The sequence below is a fragment of the Dendrobates tinctorius genome, unplaced genomic scaffold, assembly GCF_039654945.1.
Source record: "Dendrobates tinctorius isolate UK_male_01 unplaced genomic scaffold, ASM3965494v1 ptg000014l, whole genome shotgun sequence".
Classification (NCBI taxonomy): Eukaryota; Metazoa; Chordata; class Amphibia; order Anura; family Dendrobatidae; genus Dendrobates; species Dendrobates tinctorius.
The window spans coordinates 999185-1022281 of NW_027361682.1; the positions used below are offsets into that span (position 1 = coordinate 999185).

Genomic DNA, 23097 nt, shown 5'->3' on the forward strand with positions numbered 1-23097 from the left:
ACTACACGTCTAGATAAATTCATTGTTGGGTGTAGTTTGTAAAATGAGGTCACATATGGGGGGTTTAAGCACCACAGGGGCACTGCCAAAGTGACATGGCATGCTCAAACCATTCCGGCAAAATCTGAAATCCAGTATGGCATTTCTTCCCTTCTGAGCTTTGCACTGTGCCTCAAAAGTAATTTTTGACCACATATGGGGTATCTGTGTACCCACGAGAAATTGCAGAACAAATATTGGTTCCATTTTTTTCTGCTGTCCTTGTGAAAAAAAAATTGAAGCTAAATAATTTTTTTCCTGAAAAATATTTTTTTTTATCCATTTTTAGTTCACGGTTGTAAAATTCTGTGAAGCACCTGTAGGTTTACGATGCTCACCATACAGTTATAAAATATAAAATTTCCTTTGGGGGAGGAAGTATTTTACAAAGTGGAATCACTTGGGGAGTTTTCACTGTTTCCTTGAGGGGTCTATTTTCCAAACTTGGGTCGCTAAATTAGAGTTTTCTGCCGTTTTCGTATGTCAGGGGCTCTCCAAATGCTACATGGCATTTACAATCTATTCCAGACAAATAACGCTTTTTATTTCCTACCCCTGCAACGTGCCCTAACAGAAGTTTTGACCACATATGGGGAATCATTGCTTTCAAGAAAAATTGAATAACAAATTATGGGGTCTTTTTTCTCCTATTATCCACTGTGAAAATTACAAATTTAATGCTAAAGCAACATTTTTGTGAAAAAAAAAAAAGAATCTAATATTGGCAAATTCTGTGTTGTATCTGTGGGTTCTAAATCCTCACTATACCCCTGGATAAAATCCATGAGGGGTGTAGTTTCCAAATGGAATACGTTTGTGGGGCGTTTACACTCTTTTAGGCTCTTCAGGGGCTCTCCAAACCATTCCATCCAAGTCTGTGTTCCAAAACGTCACTCCTTTCTTCATGAGCCCTGCTGTGAGTCCAAACGTTAGTTTTCCCCACATATGGAGTATCTGTGTACTCAAGAGAAATTGCACAACAAATTTTGTGTTCCATTTTCTCCTGTTACCGTCGTGAAAATAAAAAAATTTGGGGCTAAAAAGCATTTTTGTGGTAAAAGTGTGATTTTTTATTTTCATTGCTCTATGTTATAAATTTCTGAAGCACCTGGGAGTTCCAAGTGTTTACCACACACCTAGATAAGTTTCTTGAAGGATGTAGTTTCCAAAATGGGGTCACTTGTGGGGGATTTCCACTGTTTAGGCACACCAGGGTCTCTGTAAACGCGGCATGGCGTCTGCTCCTGATTCCAGCCATTTTTTCAGTTCAAAAATTGAAACAATGCTTCTTCCCTTCTGAGCCGCCCTGTTGTGCGTCCAAACAGTAGTTTTCCCCCACATGTGAGGTATTACTGTACCCAGGAGAAATTCCACAACAGATTTTGCAGTTCATTTTGCTCCAGTTTCCCTTGTGAAAGCAAAAAATTTGCTACTTGTTTCCATAAAATTGAGACACAGAAAAAAACACACAGTATGACAAACGTGCATGAATACTCTGTTGTAAAATATATGGAACAATAAGCAGCAAGTGCCAGTAAAAGATGATAATAAAAACAGGGTATTTAGTTGATATGTTTTTTGCAAAAAATGTACACGAAGCCACTCCACATATTTTACAACAGAGTATTCATGCACGTTTGTCATACTGTGTGTTTTTTTCTGTGTCTCAATCTTTGGGTGGTGTGAACAGTTTCTTACTGACCTGTTCATTCTTGTGCATGTCTCATGTGTTTTTAATCCATTAATTTCTTGCTTATGCAAGCTTTGGGAGATCCCCGCCCCTCTCTTGTGGGACATGCATAAGAGACATTTTGCCCAGTATGCCCATACCATGCAGCGCCTTTCTGAATCCTGCTCATGTAGCTATAGTTCACATGATCAGGTTTTAAATACATTAGATAGGACTGCTCCGAGAAGGGTTACCGTGACGTGGTGGAGTGGCTTCGTATACATTTTTTGCAAAAAACGTTTGAACTAAATAGCCTGTTTTTATTATCTTTTACTGCACTTGCTGCTTAATTGTTACATATATTTTACAACAGAGTATTCATGCACGTTTGTCATACTGTGTTTTTCTGTGTCTCAATCTTTGGGTGGTGTGAACAGTTTTTTAATCCATTTGTTTCAATAAAATCATTTTTTAGTCATGGTGATCTGTCATGAACTCATATTCTGCTCCACCAGTTCAGAGTTCCCCTTCCATTCTCCCTCTGGTGGTGAAAGGAGGTAGTGCTGTTGGTTTAAGTGGTAGTGATCTGCTACCTGATGAGGAAGATAACGATTGGATCTCTGGAGTATCAGACTGGATATAAGACAGCCGACGCCCTATCCGGGTGCTGGTGATTCAGTCTGTTTCTCAGGTCCTGGACTTCAGTTCTCTTCCAGTCTTCTCAAGCTAAGTTTGTTTTTTGCTAATGTTCACACTTGCGCTTGTTGGTCAATTCAGTTTTTTGTGTAATCACCCTGCCCCTGCTGGGGTTATGCTGAAATTCCACTCCTATTGATCAGTATTTGCCAATCTGCTTTTTGTCCCTTATTAGATTGGCCTCTTTTTTGCTCTGTCTCAGAATATTTCAGAGTGCTGATATAGGTTTAGAAGTCTAGTGACTTCAGGGTTAATTTTGCTATCAAGTGTTGGACAATATTTTTGTAGGTTTTTTTGGCAGATTGCAGACAGTGTCTTTCCTTTTCTGTCCTTTTTAGTTAGCCGGGCCCCATCGTTTGCTCAGCCTATTTTTCTGCCTTTGTTTGTATTTTCATCTTGTTTCACCGTCAATACATGTGGGGGGCTGTCTTTCCTTTGGGGTCTGCTCTGGGGCAGTTAGTTTTCCTCTTTTCCTGCTTTAGGCTTATGTAGTTCTCCGGTTGTGACGAGGCGTCTAGGACCAACGTAGGAACGCTCCACGACTGCTGCTAGTTGTGCGGGTAAGATCAGGGATCTGCAATCTACATAGTTACCAACTTCTCTGGTTTTCTGAGACTTAGCTTGTTGTATTTTTTTCCTCCTCGGTTTCCCATTCATAACAGTGATCCTAGTGTACAAAATGTTTTTTTCTTTCTTTGCTAAAAATTTCTGACCAAATGGCAGTGCCCCTACGAAATGGTTGAAAAGGTTAGCGATGTCAACTATAAAGTCCACCAACCAGGGAGAATGAAGCCTTATTAAGTGTACCACGTCAACCTGACCAAGCCAATGTGAGATAAAGAACCAGTGGAAGCTCCATGTTTGGAGTCCAAAGCTGACATTTGGGTTTCAAGGAGCTCCAAAAACCTTTCAGAGAGATATGGACAGAATGTATGATGGTGGAAGGTGCTGAAACACCCCCACCCCACTGAATTTGGGCAGAGGGGTGGGTATATAAGATGGCAGTCGGACACATCAGTGATGGGAGATATGTGTCACAGAGGTTTTTGTCTTCAGTAATGTAACCCTGGAAGCAAGTTCCAGCATTCATGTTGCTGAGAGTGTTAAAAGGGCTTAACAAGAGCCAGGTTTCCTAGAGATAGGTAGGACTGGCTGCTCACATATCCCCTCCACGGGGTGTGGTATGGCGGATATAAGAAGCTCCAGCTGTATCATTATTGCACAATATGTGAAGGTCAGTAGTGATGAGTGATCGTGCACAGATAAGGGGTTGTCTGAGCATGCTCGAGTGCTAACCCAGTGTCTTCAGTGTGCTCGAAAAATATGTTCAAGTCACCTTGGCTACTTGTCTAGCGGCTGTTTGAAAGTCACAACTAGTGTTGAGCATTCCGATACCGCAAATATCGGGTATCGGCCGATATTCGCGGTATCGGAATTCCGATACCGAGTACCGATATTTTTACAATATCGAATACCGGAATCAGAAGTTCCCAAAATGCTATCAGCCAGTTGTGTTAGCCATGTTAACTAATGGCATGGCTGTGATTGGCTGCTGAAATGTCATCATGATGCGCGGTCTGTGCGGGTCTACCGGGGGTCTGTGCGGGCCTGCCGAGGGTCTGTGCGGGCCTGCCGGGAGTTGTGTGTGTGCAGGCATTGTCCGATGGGACTACAAGTCCCATCGGGCGATTCCCGATACAATGACAGTGATTGACACATTAGCCAATGATGGGACAGTAGTAGTCCCATCATCCGGCTAATGTGCTGAATGTAAAAAAAAAACAAAAAAAAAAAAACACAAAACCATACATACTACATACATACTATATTCATACAACATACATACTACATTCATACTACATACATACTACATATATACACTACATTCATACAACATACTACATACAATACATTGATATAGACATATAGTACATATAACAGAGTACATACTCACCATCACTTGTCACTTTGATCCCCGAAGCCAGTGTCATCTCACTGTAAAAAAATATTAAACAAACAAGCAATATACTCCCTGATCCGCAGAAATCCACGAGTGTCCCACGACGATCTCCTGCAGTGCATCACTGAGAGGCTACTATGGTTCACTGGTCTCACTTTATGGCAAAAGCTGCGTGGGAACTGTCTCACTTTTGGCATTGCTGTGTGAGAATAGGGACTATTTTTTTTACAGTGGCGAAGGAATACAGTGCGGAAGGATACCTACCTCCCATCATTGTATTCCTGGTGCCCCTAGAGAGCGGTCGCATCAGCTGATGCTACTGTTCTCCACGGGAGATCGTCGTGGGACACTCTTGGATTTCTGCGGATCAGGGAGTATATTGCTTGTTTGTTATTTTAATATTTTTTACAGATGACACTGGCTTCGGGGATCAAAGTGACAAGTGATGGTGAGTATGTAATCTATGTTATATGTACTGTATGTCTATATGAATGTATTGTATGTAGTATGTCTGTAGCATGTTTTATTTATGTTGTATGTCTGTAGTATGTATTATGTATGTATGTAGTATGAATGTAGTATGTATGTTGTATATACGTATGTTGTATATATGTAGTATGCATGTATGTTGTATGAATGTAGTATATATGTAGTATGTATGTTGTACGAATGTAGTATATATGTATGTTGTATGATTGTAGTATATATGTAGTATGTATGTATTATGTAGTATGTATGTATGTTGTATGAATGTAGTATATATGTAGTATGTATGTATGTAGTATGAATGTAGTATGTATGTTGTATATATGTAGTATGCATGTATGTTGTATGAATGTAGTATATATGTAGTATGTATGTTGTACGAATGTAGTATATATGTATGTTGTATGATTGTAGTATATATGTATTATGTAGTATGTATGTATGTTGTATGAATGTAGTATATATGTAGTATGTATGTATGTATGTATGTATGTATGTTCTGTTTTTTTTTACATTCAACACATTAGCCGGATGATGGGACTACTACTGTCCCATCATTGGCTAATGTGTCAATCACTGTCATTGTAGCAGGCATAGCCTGATGGGACTTGCAGTCCCAGCGGACGATGCCCACACACACACACACACACACACACGGCAGGCCCGCACAGACCCCCGGCAGGCCCGCACACACAGACAAGCACAGTGTCCGCCCACGCACCGCCCACACTCTTCCCCCCTCCCGAACTGGATGTGCAAGTAAAGAAAGGGTTTATTTTAATTCCGATATTTGTGCCCCTTTGACTTGCATGGGTTTCCGGTATCGGAATCGGCGATACCCGATACTTTTTGGGTATCGGTCTGATACAATCCGATCCTTCACGATATCGGATGGTATCGCTCAACACTAGTCACAACACATTCATGGATTGCCTTACAAGCCTTATCCGTGCACGCTCGCTCATCACTAGAAAGAAGGCCTCCTGTGTGCTGTCTCCAGACTAAGTTGGTATACAGGATACTATCCAGCCTACGTGTACTAGACTATCACTAACCTGCCGTTATTTGGACTGTATACTTTGTTTTGCCTGCACTAAAAGACCGTTTATTTCCTTTGCTTGTATCATGGTTTATGGAGTCTTAACCCCGCAATGACCTCAGCTTTTTTCGGTTTTGCGTTTTCATTTTTCGCTCCCCTTCTTTCCAGAGCCATAACTTTATTTTTCTGTCAATTTGGCCATGTGAGGACTTATTTTTTGCAGGACGAGTTGTACTTTTCAACGACACAATTGGTTTTACCATGTTGTGTACTCGAAAACGGGAAAAAAAATTCCAAGTGCGGTGAAATTGCAAAAAAGTGCAATCCCACACTTGTTTTTTGCTTGGCTTTTTTTGCTAGGTTCACTAAATGCTAAAACCGACCTTCCATTATGATTCTCCAGGTCATTACGAGTTCATAGACACCAAACATGTCTAGGTTATTTTTTATCTGAGTGGTGAAAAAAAATTCCAAAGTTTGCTATAAAAAAATGGCGCAATTTTCCGAGACCTGTAACGTCTCCATATCTCGTGATCTCGGGTAGGGTGGGCGCTTATTTTTTGTGTGCCGAGCTGACATTTTTAATGACACTTTTGTGCAGATATGATCTTTTGATCGCCTGTTATTGCAATTTAATGCAATGTCACGGCTACAAAAAAAAACTAATTCTGGAGTTTTTTTTTTTTCCACTGCGCCGATAAGCGATCGGGTTAATCCTTTTTTTTATTGATAGATCATGCGATTCTGAACGTGGCGATACCAAATGTGTATGTTTGATTTTTTTTTAATTCTTTTATTTTGAATGTGGCGAAAAGGGGGTGATTGGACCGGTTTTGTTTTTATTTTTTTCATATTTTTAAAAACTTTTTTTTATTTTTGGCATGCTTCAATAGCCTCCATGAGAGGCTAGAAGCTGTCACAACTGGATCGCCTCTGCTACATAAAGGCGATGCTCAGATCATCTCTATGTAGAATGACAGCAATCCGGCATCAGCAACCATAGAGATCTCAAGGAGACCTCTGGTTATGCCGACGCACTGATGACCCCTGCTCACGTGACGGGGGGGGTGTCAGTGGTGGGCGTATTTCCGGCCGGAGGCACCATTTAAATGCCGCTGTCAGCGTTTGACAGCAGCATTCAACAAGTTAATAGGCACGAGTGGATCGCGATTCCACTCGTGCCTATGGCGGGCACATGTCAGCTGTTCAAAACAGCTGACATGTCCCGGCTTTGATGAGGGATCACCGCCGGAGCCATCATCAAGGCGGGGGTACTGTCCTCGGATGTACTATTCCGTCCGAGGACAGTAAGGGGTTAATAGACCAGCCTGGACATTTTACTTAAACTGCTTCCTGTTCCTGCCTCAAGTGCAAGTAGAAACTTTACACTTCTCTCCTATCAACTGCTCAGTGAAGAACAAATAGCACTCAGATGACACACAGATCTCAGATGAAGATACAACAGGAGCATTAGGGTCCTTCTGGGTTCGGATAGGTGTCCATTTTTAGAAAACAAACTTGTGCATGATGTTCTTCTTATTTTATAGTTAGTCAAATTGATATGAATAAAAAAATTCAACCATTTTTAGTCACATAATTTGTCGGTCACCGCAAAAATGTGTTCACTTAATTGTACCGGTTGCTACAATTATACAAACTATGTCATATTTATTGTCATTGTTTTATGTCTTTATTTTATCTTATAATGTACTGACATACAGAGATAGCTGTATAGACCAGTATCTATGTACCAGCACATGTAAAGAAGAATGATATTGAGGTTTTTAGCTTAGAAAATTCTCTTGTACATAGCAGTGAAGCCTTTAGATGGCTGGTAAGGTTTCTGTCTTCCACTTCACAGGTTGCTGTGAAGAATATTGGAAATATAAATTTCATGCCAATCATTTGTATCCTATTTGGTATGGGATTATAAAACCTGATTCCTTTGAATAGCAAGGACAGGAAACCTGGCTCAGCAGGTTGTCCAGCATTCTCAAAGCCTTAAGGAGAAAGCTGGCAACTAACTCAGAAGGTGGTCAAGCCTCAAAAGGCTGTGAGTGACAGATCTCACACCTTGAGCCAGCTAAGATCAGGACAAAGGCTTGCTTGTAATATAGAGTTATGCTGAATCAAAGCTGCCAAATAAACCTTCTAAAACATTCTAGAAACATAATTCCATAAGGAGTTATGGAAATACTATATGACCGAGATCTCTGTGTACAACTGTGTCAAGCTGACCTTATGTGTCCCCAGGGGGTGTGGAACGTCATGCTGGTACAAGTGGGGTGGCGAAGTGGGTTCATCATATGTGATGGCAGCAGTGGGATTCTTTGTGATCTCTCTGGTGACATCCTTCACAGTTACCGATACTGACATGCTTCAAAATATGTTTAGAGACATCAATTGTGCACAGTGACCTGTGATGGACAGGACTGTGAATAAAGCGTTATCTCCTCTGCACCAGCAGCAGCTTACAAACGTGCCCTGGATGCACGGGAGAAACATTCGTACAAAATACTGTAAAAAAAAAAAAAAAGACCGAAAAACTGAAAAGTCACATTTTTTGCAGAAGTTTTTGGCATTTTCACGCCAGTGTAAAGAGGGTCCCCCAAACAGGGCTTGCTGGTGCAGGCCACAATTCACTGCTAGGGGCATAACTTACACCCATTAGAAAGGTTGCTCCAATCCATCCTTGACTTGGGTACCTTTTCTGGCGAGGCACATACCACAGAGAAGTAGGGTGTGCACGCCTGAATGAATTCAGTAGAACTTTCCCCACAGCCCCCCTTCATTAAAGACTGGTGTGCACGGTGCCAATCTTGAGAAGATTATTTAAGACTTATTTTCTTTTTTTACACTCTTGGCATAAAAACTAAACAGGCAGGTATTTGCTAACAGAAGCAATTACTTGCCTGTTGTAGTTGATGCTGGGTCATAGTGGTCACTGACCGCTCCTGCCGGTGATTTGGCTTCTCCACATCAGCTGAGCAGCTCTTCTTCTTCCGGGCTGATCTGTAGATAAGGCATGACTTCCGATACCATGGTGATTAATAGACGGCTTCCAGCAGTTAAACTATCAATCAGTATGACATCAGCAGTCACACCCCGTCAACACAGCAGAACGGAAGAATAGCCATATTACTAGTAAGAGCGGCCTGTGACAGCTCTGTGTCGGTAGCGATCAGCAGCAGGCACAAAAGATAGGTAGGAAGCGACTGAGTGATAGTTCTTAGCACATTGTAAAAATAAAAAAAGAACAGTCCCCATATTGAATTAGACCCTATATCCACATCAAAAGTTTCAGTAAATACACAAAAAACACTGAACATCTAAAGTTACTCTACAAGCCAGTGACTGATTAGAGCTTGTGACTTCTCTGCATTTAGTGGTCACTACTCACCTGTGCGGTTATCTGTAGGAATCTCCTCTTTACACCGCTCTTCACCCCTCATATATGTCTCTGTAGTATGCCTATGGGGCAGATCTTCACCCTGAAAGAAATATTCTAGAAGTCAATGACAGATGAAGACATTTGAGGAGATCCAGACAACATCTAATGTCTTTGATCAGCTTTATCCTGTCATGTGCACCAGATATACCGCATTTTTCGGACTACAAGACTCACCCCAAATTTTCAGAAGGAAAATGGGGGGAAAAATTAATGTGTCAAATGGTGGTCGGCCTTACAGTACTGAATTCAGCTTACCTGGGGGGGATCGTCAGAGCTGGTGGAGCGAAGTCACAGGGAGTGTTTGGTGGTCCGGCAATGATATGACTGGTGTGTGGGCTACTGCGACATTTTGTGAAAGCTCAGAGCCCCTGCACATCTATTGCTGCGATGCGGTGGCCCACGCGAAAATGGCTGCCGGAGGCGAGCGCTGTGACATCTTGTGAAAGCCCGGATACCCCGCATTTCTACTGCCTCGATGCTGTGGCCTCAGGGAAAATGGCCGCTGGAGGCGGCGCATGCGCAGATTGAGATCTCGGCAACGAGATCTTGTGAGACGAGATCTTGGAGCTGAGATCTCAACCTGTGCATGCGCCGCCTACAATTGCCATTTTCCCGGAGGTCACAGGATTGAGGCAATAGAAGTGTGGGGGCTCCGGGCTTTCACAAAATGTCGCCAGAGCCCCCCGCACCACCGTTAAACCTGCAGTACCAGGCTGGGAGCGAGATCGTCGCCCTGCAGCGTTGGACCACCGGAAGAATCTCTTGACTCCTGATGCCACCACACCAACTTTAAGTACATTCCAACTATAAGATGCATCCTCGATTTCCCCAAAACAATTTTGTTGAAAAAAGTGCGTCTTATAGTCCAAAAAATACGGTAGAACATACACTAAATGGCCACATTACGCGAGACACCCATATAGTAACACGTAGGATCTTCTTTGCCCTTCAGAACCTCAGATATTAATCACGTCATAGATTGCACAAGGTACTGAGATAGTTCCCCAGGAATACTGGCCCATGCCAACAGGATGGGTTCCTGTATTTGCCGCAAATTAGATGAAGGTGCTGAGATGCTCTGAACAACCAATTCTACCTCGTCCCAGAGACGCTTTATAGGGTTAAGATCTGAGGACTGTGGAGGCAGAAAACAAGGAAAACTCACTGTCATATTCCTGGCGTAAAGGAATGGAAGACCGTGGCAACTCCTGAGAATAATTTCTGTATGATATAAAGCTATATTTGTGATGCTGCAGGATATACAGTTACTACAGGACCCTTATGAATAGTACTGTAACTATATGACTAATGCTATGGTTTATTGTAGTCACTTTTGTGTGATCGCTATGGACTGTAGGCAGCTGAGCAAAAGAGAGTTTCAAAGGGTCAGCCCTGCAGCTGGGCAGGGGAGGGTTACAGAGGGTCAGCCCTGCAGCTGGGCAGGGGAGAGTTACAGAGGGTCAGCCCTGCAGCTGAGCAGGGGAGAGTTACAGAGGGTCAGCCCTGCAGCTGAGCAGGGGAGAGTTACAGAGGGTCAGCTCTGAAGCTGGACAGGGGAGAGTTACAGAGGGTCAGCTCTGAAGCTGGACAGGGGAGAGTTACAGAGGGTCAGCCCTGCAGCTGGGCAGGGGAGAGTTACAGAGGGTCAGCCCTGCAGCGGGGCAGGGGAGAGTTACAGAGGGTCAGCCCTGCAGCTGTGCAGGGGAGAGTTACAGAGGGTCAGCCCTGCAGCTGGGCAGGGGAGAGTTAGAGGGTCAGCCCTACAGCTGGGCAGGGAAGAGTTACAGAGGGTCAGAACTGCAGCTGGGGAGGGGAGAGTTACAGAGGGTCAGCCCTGCAGCTGGGGAGGGGAGAGCTACAGAGGGTCAGCACTGCAGCTGGGCAGGGGAGAGTTACAGAGGATCAGCCCTGCAGCTGGGCAGGGGAGAGTTACAGAGGGTCAGTGTTATGAATGGGTCACCGAGGAGAAAAAAGCAAAACAAGCTAAGCCACAGAAAACCAGAGTGGTTGGTAACTATGCAGATTGTAGATCCCTGATCTTACCATACAACTAGCAGTAGCCGTGGAGCGTGCCTACGATGAACCTAGACGCCTCGTCATGGCCGGAGGACTACATAAGCCTAAAGCAAGAAAAGGGAAAACTAACTGCCCCAGAGCAGACCCCAAAGGAATAGATAGCCCCCACACATGTATTGACGGTGAAACAAGATGAAGGCACAAACACAGGCAGGAAAATAGGCTGAGCAAATGATGGGGCCCAAACAAACTAGACAGGAAAGGGAAGACATTATCTGCAAAAAACCCTACAAAAATAATGTCCAACACTTCTGATAGCAAAATTAACTCTGAAGTCACTAGACTTCTCCCACTATATCAGCACTCTGAAATATTCTGAGACAGAGCAAAAAGAGACCGAACTAGTAAGGGACAAAAAGCCAATTGGCAAAATACTGATAAATAAGAGTGGAAATTCAGCTCAGCCCCCAGCCGGGGCTGGCAGACCACACAAAAAACTGAATAGACCAACAAAATCAAGTGTGAACATTAGCAGAAAAACTTAGCTTTAGATGACTGGAACAGAGCTGAAAACCAAGAGCTGACAAGCCAGAAGGAATCACCAGCAACTGAATAGGGCGTTGGCTGTCTTAAATCCAATCTGAGAATCCTGAGATTCAATCGTCATCCTCATTCTCAGGTGGCAGATCTCCACCGATCAAACCAGCCACACCACCTCCCGTCACAACCAGAGGGAGTCCAGAAGGGGAACTCACAACTGGTGAATCAGAGAATGAACTCACAACAGGTCAGCCCTGCAGCTGGGCAGCGGAGAGTTACAGAGGGTCAGTCCTGCAGTTGGGCAGGGGAGAGTTACAGAGGGTCAGCCCTGCAGCTGGGCAGCGGAGAGTTACAGAGGGTCAGCCCTGCAGCTGGGCAGGGGAGAGTTACAGAGGGTCAGCCCTGCAGCTGGGCAGGGGAGAGTTACAGAGGGTCAGCCCTGCAGCTGGGCAGGGGAGGGTTACTGAGGGTCAGTCCTGCAGTTGGGCAGGGGAGGGTTACTGAGGGTCAGTCCTGCAGCTGGGGAGGGGAAGATGTCTCTAGGTAATTTACAGTATATACAATAGACTATAGTTGTTGTGCATGCTTCCTATACGGAGATCTATAGAGTGAGGTTGTGCTATTGCTCATTACTGGCACTTGACGAATATTAGGTGTGCACTCCAAGCATGACAGTTTAGTAGAAACACATGCTGTGATGCTCGGGTTGGGAGGGCCACAGGCCAGTTTGAGCATTGTGGTGCAATCCCTGTCCGAGTTATACGTCTGACTCTTTCCTTGTACTGGTGGATAAAACAAGACCAAACCTAACCCCTTTCCGTCATGCGCCGTACTAGTATGGCGCATGCTGCATCTCCTCCTTTGAAGTGGGCTCCAGCGGTGAGCCCACCTCAAAGCCTGGACATGTCAGCTGTTTTGAACAGCTGACATTTGCCCGCAATAGCCGTGGGCAGAATTGTGATATGCCCGCGGCTATTAACTAGTTACGTGCAGCTGTCAAACTCTGACAACAGCATTTAACAAGCGCTTCCTGCCATTGGGCCGGAAATATGCTCAAAAGTGACCCACGTCACATGATAGCGGGTCACCAGTGTGTCGGCATGATCACCAGAGGTCTTTTTGAAACCTCTTTGTTTGTTGATACCGGATTGCTATGAGCGCTACCTGGTGGTCGGCGCTCATAGCAATGCAGTAAATCTGCTACATAGAGGCGATCTGAGAATCCCCTCCATGTAACATAGCCGATCGGGCTATGGCAGCTTCTAGCCTCCCATGGAGGCTATTGAAGCATGCCAAAAGTTACAAAAAAAAAAAAAAAAAGAAGTTTTTAAAAATGTTAAAATAAAAAAAAATACTTAAGTTCCAATCACCCCCCTTTTTGCCTCATTGAAAATAGAATAAAAAAAATCAAACAGACATATTTGGTATGGAGTTCATAAACGCCCGATCAATAAAAAAAGGATTAACCTGGTCGCTAAACGGCGTAGCGATAGAAAAATTAAAAACGCCAGAATTACATTTTTTTGGTCACCTCCACAATGCGTTAAAATGCAACAAAGGGCGATCAAAAGAACGTCTCTGCACCAAAATGGTAATGTTAAAAACGTCAGATCGACACGCAAGGCATAAGCCCTCACCCAACCCGAGATCACGAGAAATGGAGATGCTACGGGTATCGGGAAATAGCACAAATTTTTTAACAAAGTTTGGAATTAGTTTTCACCACTTATATAAAAATGAACCTAGACATGTTTGTTGTCTATGAACTTGTCATCACCTGGAGAATCATAATGGCAGGTCAGTTTTAGCATTTAGTGAACAGGGTGAAAAAAACAACAAGTGTGGGATTGCACCTTTTTTGCAATTTCATCGCACTTGGAATTTTTTTCACGGTTTTGAGTACACGACATGGTAAAACCAATGGTGTCGTTCAAAAGTACAACTCGTCCTACAAAAAACAAGCCCTCATATGGCCATACTAATGGAAAAATAAAAAAAGTTATGGCTCTGGGAAGGAGGGAAGCAAAAAACAAATGCAAAAACGAAAATGGGCTCCGACGCGAAGGGGTTAAGCCCTTCACAGCCGTTTACAGCCATTATGGAAGATCTCATGACGCCTTCTCTCCATCTACCTGAGGAACATCCGGATCTTCTTGTTTACAGTCCTGTGGAAGAAGAGGACGGGGACATCTCTCTGGTGTTGTCCTCTCACTGGATAGATCTGGAGGAAACACATACAGGGGGGACTGAATTCATTCATTACATACAGATAATTACAGGCCGTGTGTATTTAGTCCTGTCTATTACCTGGTGATGTGAGGGGCTGGGGAACCTCCATCATGACGTCCTTGTACAGATCTGTGTGTCCTTCTAAATACTCCCACTCCTCCATGGAGAAATAGACGGTGACATCCTGACACCTTATAGGAACCTGACACATACAATGATACCGTCATCCCCCGATCCCTCCATAGCGTTACAGTATAATGTCCCAGCATTCCCAGCAGTGTCACCTCTCCAGTCAGCAGCTCAATCATCTTGTAGTTGAGTTCTAGGATCTTCTGGTCATTGATGTCCTCATGTATCATGGGGTGAGGTGGAGGCTCCGTGATTGGGCTCAGGGGTCTTCCCCATCCCTCAGACACAGGGGCCTGACAGCGCTCACTAGAGGTCTTCACTACTGTGTAATCCTGGTTATGGAGAGACACATTAATAAACCTCACTACAGACATTTCCAGAGTCCTCACCTCTCCAGTTCTGTCCGTTATTCCCATAGATAGGAATGATGTAATGTGACGTCATCAGAATCTCTCACCTCTCCAGTAAGCCGGAAGAGGATCTCTAGGGTGAGGTGTAATATCGTCTCCGCCATCTTGTCCCTGTCCCTATCCATCCTTGTAGGGTCACTCAGGAGAATTCTCTTATATAGAAGATCTCCACTGAGAGGATCCGATATTGTAGGGACCTGAATGGGGAGAAGATGACGATGTAACATCATAAAGATCCCATGTAAGAAATCTCCGGAGCTGTTACCGGCTTCACATGAACACTACATCCAGTCATGGCCCCATCCTACTCCCCGTAGAACACACAATCTGATTACAGCTACATAAAAAAATTCATCACAGAATATCTCCAATCCAGCACCGAAAACACAGAACAAATCTAAAAGGAAAATTAACCCCATATACGGGAGTTACCCAGTACAGGTAGTAAAATGGGACTGGAAGAGAAAAAAACAAGGGGGGGGGGGGCAATATAGAAAAGACCATACAAACAGAGAATAGAGGACTAAATATAAAGCAATCAGCAATAGCACACAGATAAAATGACATCATTGTGGTCTGTATGTAAAAACTAATCCAAAACGTGATCCTCAGTGCACACAGTCACACATACTTTGTGACAGAGCAGTTCTGATTGGCTCATAGGTGAGTAAATAGTTCTCTCTACTGGTTTGATGACACCCCCTGACAGAGGCTAGCGCCGAAACACAAGTTGGGTCTGACTCCATCCAGGCAGGAGGAACATATGGGTAAATATTGGTCCTTTACTTTTTCTCTTCATATTTGCAGCCCTTATTCACAAACTCTAGCTTTACCTCGCTATATATCACTATTACTTGGGCTTGTATGTTATTGGCTGAATGACATCGTTCTCCCATTATGTACTTATTTGTATACATTGTTCTTACACCATCACCATCATTCTAATGTACTAGTGTCCCCTCCTGCTGTGTTTGTCGCTCTCCAGTGTTTCCCCCATTTTTAAACTACCGTACTTGTTTTTTATGTACTATTTCTATACAATCATACAGATTACTTTTGTACCTTTTCTAGGCTGTACACAATTATTGTAATTCATTTCTTCCATTTATTACTGTTAGATATTAATTATGGGTATTCATTTTTACGCTTAACCCTGTATTGATGCACTGCGTCACCCTCATGGAAGGTTTGCCGACATGACAGTTAGGTTATTTCTGTACACTTGGCTCAGGGGAGATGGTAGGGCCATATATAGAAACAGGTGCTGTGTGAGACATATACCGTATTTTTCAGATTATTTTTTCCCCCTCAAACCAATACGATGCATGGATTATAAGAAACACCACCATTTCATTAAAAAAAAGTTTTTTCCTATTTTTCTCAAAATTTGGGGTACGTCTTATAATCCGAAAATATATGGTAAATATATAAACCACATGATACAGGGAGAGGTGGCAACAACAGCTGACACGGGCTTTTGCTATGGATACAGATAGATGCAAATTACTATTCAGGATTCCGGGAAAGATGAAGAACCTGAAATCTAAGGAGTTAATTATGGACAATCTCATGGTTACTACTTCACCTATTTTTTGTTTTGCTGCAATGATGCTTTTTGGTGGACAATCCAATAAACCATTACATTTTTTAAAAAGAATTATTGTGACATTTTCTTTGGAGCATCACATCTGGTAAGAAGTCCTGTATAAATATACAGAAATAAGTATATTTAACAATTACTATTTTATTAATATTTATGCACCATTTTGCAGTACTGCCTCTTTTGTTCCCCAGGGGAGGGGAAGGATGAGATTGAATAAACCATACAAAGAGATATAGAATATAGAGAGATCAGCAATAACAGACAGACAAACTGAGATCATTGTGGTCTGTATGTAAAAGTAATACAAAAAAGATTGTTCTCAGTGGGAAAAACACAATAATAAGCTTCTAGGTATGATACCTTTCAAAGGCTATCAAAAAATAAATAAAATATTGTTACAAAGCAAGCTTACAGGACTTCTAAGGTCTCTTCATAAGGTATGCTATAACACAGTATCTGAAGAGAGATGAGCGAACCCAAACTGTAAAGTTCGCGGTTCGTGCCGGACACCCATTTTCCGGTGACAAACTTCAAATACAGACTTTCTCCGGCTAGTCCGTTTTACTGTTCGGGTTTGGTGCAGAATAAAGTTTATTGAAAGTGTGCAGCACAGCTATTCAATAATATTTTATGCTATGGGCACTTACAGAGCCATCACAGCCATGCCAAGTACTGGCATGTTTGTGATTGGCCTGCACAACTTGTGACTCGGCTTGTATAAACACCACCATTTTACTCTAAGCATGGTGTGGGGTGCCCTAACAGTCTCGTGTAGAGTATCCCAACAGCCTGGTGCAGATGGCCCTAACAGTTTAATAATCTGCTGAGCACTCTCTCTTCTCTACTGTGCACTTTTTTGGGATGGAAAAGAATGAGGAGAGCATCAAATAGGGGGCATGGCCACGGTGATGCTTGTGGTGGTGTTGAAGCTGCAGCAGGGAGAGGACATGTTTGTTCTGTGCCTGATAAGTGCCCAAATGAAAGACATTCCACTGGTGCACGCAGACAACAGAATGTTCTGCGTAATTTTGTAGGTCCGAGTACTGTTGGATTAATTGTGTGGTCCGAAAATGTTGAGGCAGTTTTAGATTGGATGGCTGAGTGTCTCCAGTTCCTTCACATTTTCATCCACCAGGTACCATGCTGAAAGCGCCGAGTTGGCACCTGTGGACTATGGTCATCTGGTTTCCACCTCACCCACTTGCAACTCAGCCAAGCAGTCTGCGGCCCAAGGCATGCAGCAGTCACTTATGCTTTTTAACGACTCCGCTGGCTGGTGTTCCATGGGCCATCTACCTGACCCTGCCCGACAAGTGAAAGAGATGATGACCAACCACTTGTTCAGTTGGAGGATAAGTATATGGGAGGATTAGTGCATATCATCAGAGGACCACTGCAACACATCTTTGATGACGGAACACAGGTACCAGCTTCTGCATCTGTCTGCAGTGTGAAGACTGGCAAGGAGCGCAGGGCTTAAAGAGTTGGTGAAAGATGATGTTATAGTTGTGCTGTTAAGGTGTGGGAACGCTAAGACAACCCGGAAGTGGACCCTCTGGGTCACGGCTCCAGAGCCCCCGAGGGTGAACTGACCAGGTGGAGCCACCCCCTATACAGGGAGTGTTAGGGGCAGGCCCACAGGGGATGAAACTGTGACAGCCGGAGCCAAAGGGGCAACTGGGCTAAGCAATAGGGAGACAGAGGTGGAGAATCCGAGCTGCAACTGAAGTGAAGATACAGGGACCACGGAGGTAGAGGAGAACGGGCCGGGAGCACCTGGGGATGGCGGAGGCTGGAGGCTGCAAGAGAGAGAGCAAGATAATAATTCAGCGGACAAGAGGGCTCAGGGCGGAGAGACAGGGGTACACGCAGGCACGAGGTACACCAGACAGAACGCCGGAGATGGCAGTACAGAGGGAGACGCAGGAGCAGGGACAGAGACAGGGACACGGAGCAAAGGAGGTGCAGACACACAGAAGCTACCAGTGGTAGTGCAGGGGCAGAGAGCAAGGGTTAGCAGTACAGGGCCTGAGGACAGAGGGCGCGCTGGCAGGGAAGACAGCGTCACCGCATGTGATAGTCAGGCGTCTTACCTGACGCCGAGTAGAAATAGTCGGTGGGCACCGCCATGTTGGGGGTGGAGCCACCGCTTTACCGCTCCCAGAGGTCTGAGCGCCAGGTGAGATGTCGAACGCAGGCGCGCAGGACGGACGCCGAGGACCCCGGATATCCGGAGCGCGCCGGGAGGCGCGCAGAAGAGTCAGGATATGCACGGGACCGTGCAGGTAAGTAGCCGCGGCGGTAGTGGCCGTGACAGTACCCCCCCCCTCTACTCCCCCTCTTACTAATGCTGGTGAGAAATCGTCTCATGATAAGAGGAGCATTAATGTTTTCTCGAGGTTCCCAAGATCTCTCCTCAGGACTGAAACCTTTCCAAATCGACCAAAAACAAGGTTCTCCCCCTAATTGTCTTCATGGCGATTATAACCTTCACCTCAAAGATATTATCAGAACTACTAGGTTGGGGAGTTTGAGAAGAAGCCGAGTGGAAGCGGCTAAAAACCGCAGGTTTGAGGAGTGATACATGAAAGACATTGGGGAGCGAGGCGGGCAATTTCAACTTGTAGGCCACGTCATTGATACGACTTAAGATTTCACGGGGCCAATGTAACGTGGACCTAACTTATAGAAGGGAATCTTTAGCCTGATATACCGTGAGGATAGACAGACTTTATCTCCGGGGAGATACGGAGGAGCGTCCAATCGTTTTTTGTCAGCATACCTCTTCATTCTGCAAGTGGCTCTCTCAAGAGCCTCCTTGGTGTCCCTCCAAATCTGAGAGAAGTCCACAGACAAGGAGTCCGCTGCCGGTACACCCGAGGTGGGGAAAACGGGAAGGGGAATGCTGGGATATTATCCAAAAACCACAAAAAAGGGAGACTTTGAGGAGGCTTCACTGGGATGATTATTGCAGGCGAATTCAGCCCATGGAAGAAGAGAAACCCAGTCATCCTGGTGAGCATTGGAAAAATGCCGGAGGTAGGAAGTTAGAGCCTGGTTGACCCGCTCTACTTGACCGTTCAACTGGGGATGATAGGAGGAGGAAAAATCCAGAGTTATCTTCATCAATCCGCAGAGAACTCGCCAAAAACGGGAGGTAAACTGGACTCCTCGATCCAAGACAATATGCTGAGGGAAGCCATAGAGTCGGAAGACGTGGAGCAAGAAAATCTTCGCCAACTCAGGGGCAGAAGGCAGGCTTGGCAAAGGAACGAAGTGGGCCATTTAACAGTGCATTTTGAGGAAGGAGGTAAATCGGTGACGAAGTCCATAGCGATGTGGCTCCACGGGGTCGCAGGCACGGGCAAAGGATTTAAGAATCCTGGAGGAAGGTGTCTAGGGACTTTGTTCCTGGCACAAGAGGGACAAGAGGCGATGAAATCCAACATGTCCCGACGAAGCGAAGGCCACCAATAATGGCGGGAGACGAGAGAGAGAGAGTTTTCTTGACTCCTGCATGTCCAGTAAACTTAGATGAATGACCCCAACGCAGGACCTTCAGTCTGTCTCCACTTTGAACAAAGGTTTTACCCAGTGGTGGAGAAAGTACGCTTAGTGGGGCCACGGTAAGAATTTTGGCCGGATCGATGATATGTGCAAGTCCATCTTCATTGTCCACTGACAAAAATGACAGGGATAGGGCGTCAGCCTTGATGTTCTTATTCCCTGGTCGACAGTGGAGTTTAAAATCAAAGCGCCCGAAAAACAAAGATCATCTGGCTTGCCGTGGGTTGAGCCTTTGGGCAGACTGAACGTAGGCCAAATTGTCATGGTTCGTGAATATGATGAACGGATGGACCGCTCCCTCGAGAAGATGGTGCCACTCTTCGAGGGCTAGCTTTATGGCCAATAGTTCTCTGTCTCCAATGGAATAATTTCATTCAGGAGCGGAGAAGGCTTTAGAAAAGAATCCGCATGTGACCAAGCGACCAGAGGAGGATTTATGCAGAAGGAATGCTCCTGCTCCCACTGAAGATGCATCAACTTTGAGGATGAATGGCCTATTGGCATCCGGGTGGTGGAGCACATGAGACTTTGCGAATTCTTGCTTCAGAGCCTCAAAGGCGGCTTCAGCATCAGAGGGCCAGGGGTTAGGGTTGACCCCTTTGCGGACGAGAGCAGAAATAGGCTTGGGTCAGCGAAGAAAAATGAGAGATAAATTGCCTGTAATAATTGACGAAGCCCAAAAAACGCTGGATTGCCTTTACTCCAAGGGGGCGTGGCCAATTGAGGACGGCAGAGACTCTCTCAGGGTCCATCTCTAAGCCCGAACTCGAAACGATATAACCAAGAAAAGGTAACGAAGCTTGATCAAAGAGGCATTTCTCCAACTTGGCAAAAAGGTGATTCTCCCTGAGGCATTGGAGGACTTAGCGGACATCTCGACGATGTGTGGACAAGTCGGGGGAGAAGATCAAGATGTCATCTAAGTAGACCATGACACAGACGTACAGGAGATCTCGAAATATGTCATTTACGAGTTCCTGGAATACTGCAGGGGCGTTGCAGAGGCCAAATGGCATGACTAAATACTCGTAATGGCCGCCCCGTGTGTTGAATGCGGTCTTCCACTCATCCCCGGAACGTATGCGAACAAGGTTGTAGGCTCCTCGCAGATCGAGCTTGGTAAATACTTGTGCTCCCCTCAGGCGATCAAAGAGCTCAGGGATGAGCGGCAGCGGGTATTTGTTCTTCACCGTGATGCGGTTTAGGACGCGATAGTCAATGCACGGACGAAGGGACCCATCCTTTTTCACAAAAAAGAAGCCCGCTCCTGCAGGGGATGACGATTTCCGAATGAAACCTCTGGGCAGGTTATCCTGGACGTACTCTGAAATGGCTTGGGTCTCCGCTAGAGAGAGAGGATAAATCCTTCCACGAGGAGGAGTGGTACCAGGAATGAGCTCGATAGGACAGTCATAGGGTCGGTGTGGAGGAAGGACCTCAACTTCTCACTTGTCGAAGACATCCGAGAAGGAACTGTACGCAGACGGCAGTACGGGGAGAACAGGGAGAGGACGGGGAACACCTACAGGACGCACCGGCAGCAGACATCGATCCCGACAGGACTCCCCCCAGCGCAGAACATTGCCATTACGCCAATCCAAGGTGGGCTCGTGGAGCCGCAGCCAAGGAAGACCGAGAAGGACAGGGTGAGAGATACCAGCTAAATTCTCTCTTTGTGCAGGACCCCTACCTGCAACTATCTCTTGCGTAACTAACGTAACGGTCTCTTGCAAGGGGTTGCCGTCCATGGATGTGAGGACCAGCGGATTCCTCACGGGGACAGAAAATTTGGTGACCACATCGAGCCTTATAAAATTTCCAGCGGCACCCGAGTCCACGTAGGCCGCCAAGAAAACTCGCTTATCACCGACATGCAAGAGGACAAAGTAAGGGGTTGAGAGGTATCATACACAACTAGGGAGGCCTCTCTTACCTGACCTAGGCGGAGAAGTTTTCCAGACAGGTTCGGAGCAAATGAGACCCACTGCCGCAATAGAAACAGAGTCACTGGGTACTTCTCTCCCTACAACGCTGTTCGGAGAGTTTCAGGCAGCCCACTTGTATCGGCTGCGGAGGCAGAAGTGAGAGCCCTGGGTCAGGGACTGGGTGATCTGGGAGCAGATGGCAATGGGCGCGCAAGTCTTCTCTCATGAGCCCGTTACTGGAACCGGAGATTGATCCGAGTGGCCAGAGAAATTAGATCCTCCAGGGCAGTGGGGTTGTCACGACCAGCAAGCTCGTCCTTTATACGACCAGAAAGACCCCGCCAAAAGGCTCCCACCAACGCCTCGTCGTTCCAGCCAAAGTCGGACGACAGAGTCCGAAACTGGATGGCGCATTGTCCCATGGTTTGAGCACCATGGCAGAGACTGAACAGGGACTCCGTAGTGGAGGCTAGATGGCCTGGTTCGTCGAATACCCGACGAAAAGTGTCCAAAAAGACAGATAGCTGGGTAACCACAGGGTCATCACGCTCCCAAAGGGGATTCACCCACGCCAAAGCGTCTCCTTCTAGATGGGAGATTATGAAGGCCACCTTGGACCGGTCAGTGGGGTATTGCTGGGGCAAAAGTTCAAAATGGAGACGGCATTGGTTCAGGAAACCCCGGCATAGTTTAGCGTCACCGTTATACCGGGGTGGTTTGGCCAACTGCGGTAGAGGGTGGGAAACAGCGGCTGGAGAGAAAGCAGAGGCAGTCGACTGCAAGGAGAGCAATCGACCATCAACCGAAGCCATATAACTGAGGATATGAGTTTGAGTGTCACGCTGCTGAGCCAGCTCCTGCTGTAAGCCAGCCAGCTGGGCAGCGTTTCCCGGGACAGATGATTGGAGAGCGGAGAGGCACGCGTCCATAGATTTCATAAAGGACATTATGCGCATTTGATTCTCCCATAAGAAAAACTAACTCTATTTGAGTAGCCGCGGCTCCAGCGGGATCCATGGCCTGACTATGCTGTTACGGTTGTGCTGTTAAGGTGTGGTAACGCTAGGACAACCCGGAAGTGGACCCTCTGGGTCACGGCTCCAGAGCCCCCGAGTGTGAGCTGACCAGGTGGAGCCACCCCCTATACAGGGAGTGTTAGGGGCAGGCCCACAGGGGATGGAATTGTGACAGCCAGAGCCAAAGGGGCGACTGGGCTAAGCACTAGGGTGACAGAGGTGGAGAATTCGAGCTGCAACGGAAGTGAAGATACATGGACCACGGAGCGAGAGAGAACTGGCCGGGAGCACCTGGGGATGGCGGAGGCTGGAGTCTGCAAGA

General features: G+C 45.7%; 2 protein-coding genes across 7 annotated transcripts in view; one reads left to right on the plus strand and one right to left on the minus strand.

The window, feature by feature from the left end:
- The window catches only part of LOC141073571 (uncharacterized), a 700581-nt gene that overhangs the window by 573091 nt on the left and 104393 nt on the right, over positions 1-23097 (plus strand). The window lies entirely within an intron of this gene.
- LOC141073791 (uncharacterized) overlaps positions 1-23097 on the minus strand; it is a 240812-nt gene that overhangs the window by 43165 nt on the left and 174550 nt on the right. For 2 of the 3 annotated variants that reach the window (XM_073561223.1, XM_073561214.1), the window contains exons 2-5: positions 14410-14586; positions 14204-14327; positions 14029-14117; positions 9290-9380 (exon numbers count right to left, since the gene is read on the minus strand). In XM_073561223.1, the coding sequence (XP_073417324.1) occupies positions 9290-9380; positions 14029-14117; positions 14204-14327; positions 14410-14586 (481 nt within the window). Of the gene's footprint in view, positions 1-9289; positions 9381-14028; positions 14118-14203; positions 14328-14409; positions 14587-14711; positions 14862-23097 lie in introns of all 3 variants that reach the window. The other variant, XM_073561233.1, reaches the window with a different exon arrangement.